Raw genomic sequence first — 7,646 nt, forward strand, 5'->3', positions numbered from 1 at the left:
TTGAGATAGATAGACACAAAGGGACTTATTCATTCCTAGCATACAAATTAATCAAGGATACCTCTCATTCAGAGTACCTTTAAAAGAGATCCAAAAGTGAGTTGTAGATTGGAAATACTATTTGTCAAGTGGTTGAATGTGAAGTTCTTAACTGCACATTATATTAGAATATTTCTGTGGATTTCTAATGCCAATAAGCCTTTTTTTTTTAAGATTTATTTATTTTTATTGGAAAGTCAGATATACAGAGAGGAGGAGAGGCAGAGAGCAAGATCTTCCGTCCAATGATTCACTCCCCAAGTGGCCGGAACAGCCAGTGCTGTGCTGATCCGAAGCCAGGAACCAGGAACCTCTTCCGGGTCTCCCACGCCAGTGCAGGGTCCCAAGGCTTTGGGTTGTCTTCAACTGCTTTCCCAGGCCACAAGCAGGGAGCTGGATGGGAAATGGGGCTGCCGGGATTAGAACCAGTGCCCATATGGGATCCCAGCATGTTCAAGGACTTTAGCTGCTAGGCCACGCCGCCTGGCTCTAATGCCAATAAGCATTCTGTAGTTTCTCTGCTCTAGAGCTATGTTTTTATTATTTTCATATCTTAGTTCTACCAAGTGATGTCATTTACAATTTTGGTTGCTCCAAAGCTTACTCAAGCCCCCTGTTCTCTTTTGTTCCTGTGTATGCATGTAATATGCTTAAAGACACATGTGTATACTGTGAAAGAACTTTAACTTAATCTAGAGAATGGTTAGAATACATTGCAGTTCTTTTTGGGAATATACGTAGTGTATTTACGTAATGAATTGATTTATTCTATTTGAGGGTAGTCTCATCCACAGAATTGCTTACTTTGATTGAAGATTGTTTTAGGATCAGGGATTGCACTTTTAAAAATAACTTATCAGAAAAGACATTACTTTTAGTTTTGACAAGTAATAGCAAATACTAAGTTGTGCTAGGTACAGTTAGCTGTCATGGAGGGATAAATAGAATATCTCGACTGATTCTTAAATGCAGTTATTTTTAGTTCAGCTCAAAACCATGTTTTTGTTGTTTGAATATGTAGATTCATTTTAAATGCAGAAATTGGCACATTGAAGACAACTAGCATAATTAGAAAGCACATTTTGCTATCATAAGTGCATAGAGACTGTTAGCATTTGTGCCTTCATTGCTGCTTTGGTTTGTGGCTTTTCTCTTACAGAGTTGGTCAGACGCCATGCTGGGGTGCTAGGCCTTGGTGCATGTGTTCTTTCTAGTCCTTACAATGTTCCCACCTGGATGCCCCAGCTTTTGATGAATCTCAGTGCACATCTGAATGACCCGCAGCCTATTGAGGTAGAATTCTTGTTGGTTCCTTTGCACATATTGTATCAGTTATGTCATGTAAGAAACCATTCCTAGTGAAAAGTTTCCTGCACACTGAACTTTTTGCTTGACTACGGCAACTGCCACATTAGGGAGAGTCTATTCACCAGTAATTAAAATCTTGCAGAGTTCTTGTTGCTATAAATATTTGAGATGTTTGATAGAAAAATTATTGAAGTGTCTATAATTCATAATTCAGTGGAAATAGAATGTTGTTGATATTGTCAGAAAAGTTGGGATAGCTTTTATTTTTCTAACATTTTTGTAGCTAAAAAGTATCTTACTAGAACAGTAAATTGTCACAGTATTATTTAGTAATGAATCTAAGTTATACAACTCAAAAGACTGATGACTTAGTCATTTTCACCTGTGTCAATAGATATTTGTGCGCACTGCAACTTACTCAGTAATATAGTGTAAGTTCCAGTGGTTTGTATTGAAGTGAAGCTAGTAATTCTACCGTTTTGATGTATTGGCAGAAGTGAAAATGACTTGTTAGTTTTAAAGACTTGGTAATGTGTAGTTTTAAATTCTAGAAGATCATTACTTCGAGGTATGCTATGTACAACTCTGGTTGTATAGAGGCTAAGATGTCTGTGGGTCGTCTGCTCCTCAGATGACTGTAAAAAAGACCTTATCCAATTTCCGAAGAACACACCATGACAATTGGCAAGAACACAAGCAGCAGTTCACTGATGACCAACTGCTCGTCCTCACCGATCTCCTTGTGTCACCATGCTATTATGCATAGAAGGGTAAGTTTCTGGGTTTTTTTTTTTTTAAGATTTGTTTTATTTTTATTGGAAAATCAGATATACAGAGAGAAGGATATACAGACAGGAAGATCTTCCATCCGCTGATTAACTCCCAAGCAGCTCCAATAGCCAGAGCTACCCCGATCCGAACTAGGGTCCCAAGGCTTTGGGCCGTCCTCAACTGCTTTCCCAGGCCACAAGCAGGGAGCTGGATGGGAAGCAGGGCCACCAGGATTAGAACCAGCATCCAAATGGGATCCCGGCATGTGCAAGAGAAGGACTTTAACCGCTGGGCCACGCTGCAGTGAGCCCAAGCTTCTGGCTTTCAAAAAGTGACATCCTCTAGCAAATGTCATTGGCCTGATGACTAATAAGTAGCTATTCTTAGGGTAGAGGTTTTTGTTTTGTTGTTTTTTTCCAACATTGTTAAAAGATATTGTTTAAATGGGCTGGGGGGTTTCATTTTAGTTACTTGAAAAGCAAAAAAAAAAACAGCCCTCCCATCCACATGTTCACTCCTGTAATGCCCACATTGACCAGGATTGGGGCAGGCTGAATCTAGGAGCCAACAACTCTCTAGAGGTGTCCCACGTGGGTGGCAAGAATCCATGTACTTTTGCCATCAACAGCAGCCTCCCAATGTGCACAGCAACAGAAACCTGGGACAGTAGCAAAGCCAGAACTGGAACCCAGGCAGATATCCAAAGCAGTGCCTAAGCCATGGTGCCTTCCTCGTGCCCCTTGTTTATTTTTAAGCATGCTAAGCTGTGACTAGTGAAAGTATGTTCCCAGTGACTTCTGTTTCTCTCTGCTGTTCAAAACATTAAGCAGAGGATTGATAGAACTGCCTTAGAACTTTTATGAAAGAGTGGTTCTTAGTAGGCTGGGAGCAGATGGGTCTAAGGTGGAATGAATTTATATTCTGAGTTGCCTCCAAGTAGGGTCTAGACATTTTGGGTTGCCCTGTACACTCCGGTGCTGCACAGTTAGAACACTGCATCTGGATTCTTAGGAAGGTGTTACCTATTCTCTGAGGAAAGAGAGCCTTGCAAGCCTTTCTGCTTGGGTAGGATGAATAAATAGAAATTTCATGAGTGGGCTTTTAGTGTCTCATTACCTAATTGAGGTTTTTGTTTTTCTTTTTTGTTTTTTCCCCTGGTATAGATAACTAGTCCTCACTTTGGGCTCTTTGTATAAGAAATTCCAGATCCTCAGGTACCATCTGTGGTGGCTCACTGCAGGCTTGAAGACGCTGCCTCTGTGGAGTTCTCATCATTTTGGTGGTTTCTGTGCTTGGTCTCTTTAGTCTGCATTCCACAGGTTCTGAGCTGCCATTTGATTTTCTAGCTTGTCTGGAAATGTTTCCAGGATATTGATCACTTTTCTTTTGAGACATCTGACAAAGTCACAAGGTCTCAGACTAGAAATAATTACCCAGTATGATCATGGCGTCCAAAAACAGAGTCGAAGAACGCAGTAAGCAGCAGTTCACTTGGAATGGAGACTGTCCCACCAGCAGTACAGGTCCTGTCATTTCATTCATCTCATGATTTTGAATTCTTCCCCAACAGAGGTTAGTTGTAGATGGTTGCAGGGCTCTTGAGTAATAAATCGCAGCCTTGGCTCTGAAGAACCAGGAAGAGAAAAGGAAGAGGGACAAGTCTTGAACCTAACCGCTGGATGACCTGATGGACTGCTTGACCAAGGCACAGAGGAGAAATCTGTGTCTGCGCTTCCCACGGCCTTGGAGATTTGGTGCTGAATAGAGCCAGTTGCAGAAAACCGGGGGTTTGGTGAATACATTTTTGATTGAGTATTCTGTGTGTGTACAATGTGTGATTTTGAAAATAAACAACAACAATAATAAAAGCCTGACTGGTTGATTTTTACCTGTATTCCTTCCATATATTGTTTGAGCCCTCTTTGAAAACTGTTGTACTTCACTTAAATGGAAGACTGCTGTGTTTGCGGAATTTCTGTGATTTTTTTTTCCTTTTTGTTTCCTTTGCTTGCAGAATTGTTGAAAGACTAATAAGGCTTGATATTTAATTGACTTGTTTAATATATGTTACATAGGTGTAAAAGATTGTATAAACTGTAGACATAGCATTGGCAAGACTTTGTACAGATGGAACTTTTTACACAACACCATTGTGTAATTAATTTGTAAAGATTTCACATGTAGGTGTTTATTATAGCAATTTTGGGCTTTTGTGCCCACTGAATGCCTTTTGTGTGTTTTTAAATTATTTTCTTTATCTTTTTATGTTATAAAAGCTGAAGGTGTGGGGTTTTGTTTGGATTGGGGTTTTTTGTTTTTTGGTGTTTTTTTTGTTTGGGGTTTTTTTTTTTTTTCTAGTTCATTTATTATTAGAATGTCTGAATTTTTTATGTAACTTTTGTGTGCATCTGTAAAAGCTAACACCTATGACAAGTTAATAGAGTGCAAAGCATCTTTAGATTGAAGTAATTCACACATTGAGGAGTGTCATCTTGCAACACAACCTGTACAGTCTTCCTTTAAAGGAACACTACAGTATATTTTTTAGTATCTACTTGCTAATTGACTCAGTACAGACCTAAACACAGCAGTGGTCATGGTACAGTATTTAAGTGTCAGCATACACAGGCATAATCCCTGTATAGAGTAGTGCCAAATTGATTATTTCGATTGTGTAACTAGTTTAAAATCTAATAAATGGATTGTTTTTAACATCTGCCTTTTGTCTTCATTAAAGGGGGAAGACAGTTGTGTAGGCAACGATTCTTGTGGATTTCTTTTTTTTTTTTTTTTTTAAGATTTATTTATTTATTTATTGCATGGCAGTTATATTTCATTTGCTGGTTCACTCCCCAAATGACTGGTGCTAGGCCAGGCTGAAGCCAGGAGACAGGGTCTCCTCTGATCCCTTTCCAGGCACATCAGCAGGCGGTTAGATTGGAGATAGAGCAGCCAGGACTCAGCCAGTGCTCCAGCATGGGATGTGGTGTCACAGGCAGTGACTTGCTGTGCTGCCACGTCAGCTCCTGTGCACTTCCCTTCCTTTGCAGCCTTCCCAGTCGTGCCACCAGGAAGCTGCATGCGAAATGGGGCATTTAGGACTCGAACCCGAGCGCATTGGGTGCTGGCTTCACAGATTGCAGTTTCACCTATGCCGTTAACACCAGCTCCAACTATTAGATTATTTCCTCAGTCTGAATAAACACATTTCAAGAGATTATTTTAGCATGTGGCTAGTGATTGCCATATTGAATAACACCCATGAACTTCGCATCAGAAAGTTCTGTTGCACAGCGCTGGCCTACATGATTCTCATTGATGTGCACAGGATTATGTGGGCATGTGGGAAATTTACTTACCTTGATAAATCTTCCAAACCCTATGCCATGAATTAAATTTTCTACCAATGACCTCAGGGAAAAAAAAAGAGTTGGGTGATGGCTACTATCTCAAATGGTTCTTAAAATGTACAGTACATTGGAAAGGTAGGGGATTGATGGAGCAGGAACCCTGAGGAGGCAGTAAATTTACTAGGAATGAGAATGCAGACCCATATCTGAAACTCAGTGTTAATTAGGCAGAAGAGAGAGCAATGAGGGTACTAGAAAATATGTGTATTTTAACGTTGTAAGGGCTAATCTTTAGATTCTAAATAGATCCTTAAAAGAATTTGCAGTTTGGGCCCGGCGCGATGGCGCAAGTGGTTAAAGCTCCTCGCCTTGCACGCCCGGGATCCCATATGGGCGCCGGTTCTAATCCCGGCAGCCCTGCTTCCCTTCCAGCTCTCTGCCTGTGGCCTGGGAAAGCAGGACGGCCCAAAGCTTTGGGAACCTGCACCCGCGTGGGAGACCCGGAAGAGAGGCTCCTGGCTTCGGATTGGCATAGTAGTATCGGCCCGTTGCGTTCACTTGGGGAGTGAATCATCGGACGGAAGATCTTCCTCTCTGTCTCTCTTCTCTGTATATCCGCCTTTCCAATGAAAAAATAATAAAAATAAATCTTTAAAAAAAAAGAATTTGCAGTTTTCCAGTTATTTTTAAGATTCGTTTTTATTTATTGGAAAGTCAGACATACAGAGAGAGGAGAGAAAGATCTATATGTTGATTCACTCCCCAAGCAGCTGCAACGGCCAGAGCTGCACTGATCCAAAGCCCAGAGCCTCTTCTGGGTCTCGCATGCGGGTGCAGGGTCCCAAGGCTTTGGGCCATCCTCGACTTCTTTCCCAGACCACAAGCAGGGAGCTGGATGGGAAGCAGAGCTGCCAGGATTAGAGCCAGTGCATGCAAGGCAAGGACTTTATCCGCTAGGCTACTGCATTGGGCCATCTTCCAAATGTTCAAATTTACTTACCTAATTAATATGAATGGTTGAAAGTTTAGGTGTAAGTATGTTAGTGCAAAACATGTATTATTTTGAAAAGCTTATAATACTGAGTATGGATTTCAACTTTTTTTTGCACGAAATTTTAAGTTCTGTTTTCTACAAACTTGAAGTACCATAATGCATGAATATAGTAACAAGAAAGTTGTTTCCAACTTTGATTTAAAATACTTGGCATTGCCAAGTTCTTTTCTAATTTGCTAACTGATATAGTGGGGATAAAAGGGACTGATGAGGACCTGGCACGATAATCCAAAGGCTAAATTCTCGTAAGTGCCAGGATCCCATCTGCATGCCAGTTCGTGTCCTGGTTACTCCATTTCCCATCCAAAAACCTGCTTGTGGCCTGTGAAGGCAATAGAGGATGGGCCAGAGCCCTGAGACCCTGCTGTTGCATGGGAGACCTCAATGAGGCACCTGGCTTCAGATTGGCTCAGCTCTGTGCATTGGTGGCCTATGTATCTACCTTTCCAATAAAAATAAATCTTAAAAAAAAAAAAAGATTGATGATGTAATTTTATTTTGGTTAATGAAGAAAGTTTCTCCTGGTGGCTGGTGCTGTGGCTCAGTAGACTAATCTATTTGCAGTGCTGGCATATTTATACCATATGAGCACCAGTTTTAGTCCCAGCTGCTCCACTTTCAAGTACGCTCTCTGCTTATGGACTGGGAAAGCTGCAAAGGATGACCCAAATCCTTGGGCCCCTCCAGCCACTTAGGAGACCCAGGAGAGGCTCCTCATGCTTGGCTTCAGATCATCTTGGATCCGGCTATTTGGAGAATGAATCAGCAAATGGGAGATCTCTGTATCTGTGTCTGTCTATCTGTAAGTAAAATCAAATCTTCCTAAAAATATTTTTAGAAATTTTTTCCAACTTTTAATTTTTATGGACTTTTGTCAAGATTGATTTATTTAGTATTCCCTCATGAAATGTCAGGGTTTTCAGTTTACCACAAGTTATAGGACAATGCACATTTTAAGAACTTCATGCTTTAAAACTTTTTAAAGATTTCTATTTGAAGGGCACATTTACAGAAGAGAAAGATTTTGCACCTGCTGAACCCATGTTGGAGACCCAAAGAAGCTCCTGGCCCAAGGATTTTAGCCATCCTCTACTGATTTCCCAGGCCACAAGCAGGGAGCTGGA

The 7,646-nt window shown here is 40.9% G+C and overlaps 1 protein-coding gene across 6 annotated transcripts in view; it reads left to right on the top strand.

The window, feature by feature from the left end:
• PSME4 (proteasome activator subunit 4) overlaps positions 1-3,986 on the top strand; it is a 96,262-nt gene extending 92,276 nt beyond the window's left edge. For 5 of the 6 annotated variants that reach the window (XR_005885191.1, XM_040993471.1, XM_040993474.1 and 2 more), the window contains 3 exons: positions 1,199-1,332; positions 1,979-2,117; positions 3,282-3,986. Coding sequence is in view for 5 of the 6 variants with exons in the window: in XM_040993471.1 (XP_040849405.1) it covers positions 1,199-1,332; positions 1,979-2,113 (269 nt within the window). In the remaining variant the exon portion in view is untranslated. The remainder of the gene's footprint in view (positions 1-1,198; positions 1,333-1,978; positions 2,118-3,281) is intronic. The other variant, XM_040993472.1, reaches the window with a different exon arrangement.
• Positions 3,987-7,646: the final 3,660 nt, after the last annotated feature.

This window comes from Ochotona curzoniae, unplaced genomic scaffold (genome assembly GCF_017591425.1).
Source record: "Ochotona curzoniae isolate NIBS_2020 unplaced genomic scaffold, NIBS_Ocur_1.0 contig_883, whole genome shotgun sequence".
In the NCBI taxonomy this organism is placed as follows: Eukaryota; Metazoa; Chordata; class Mammalia; order Lagomorpha; family Ochotonidae; genus Ochotona; species Ochotona curzoniae.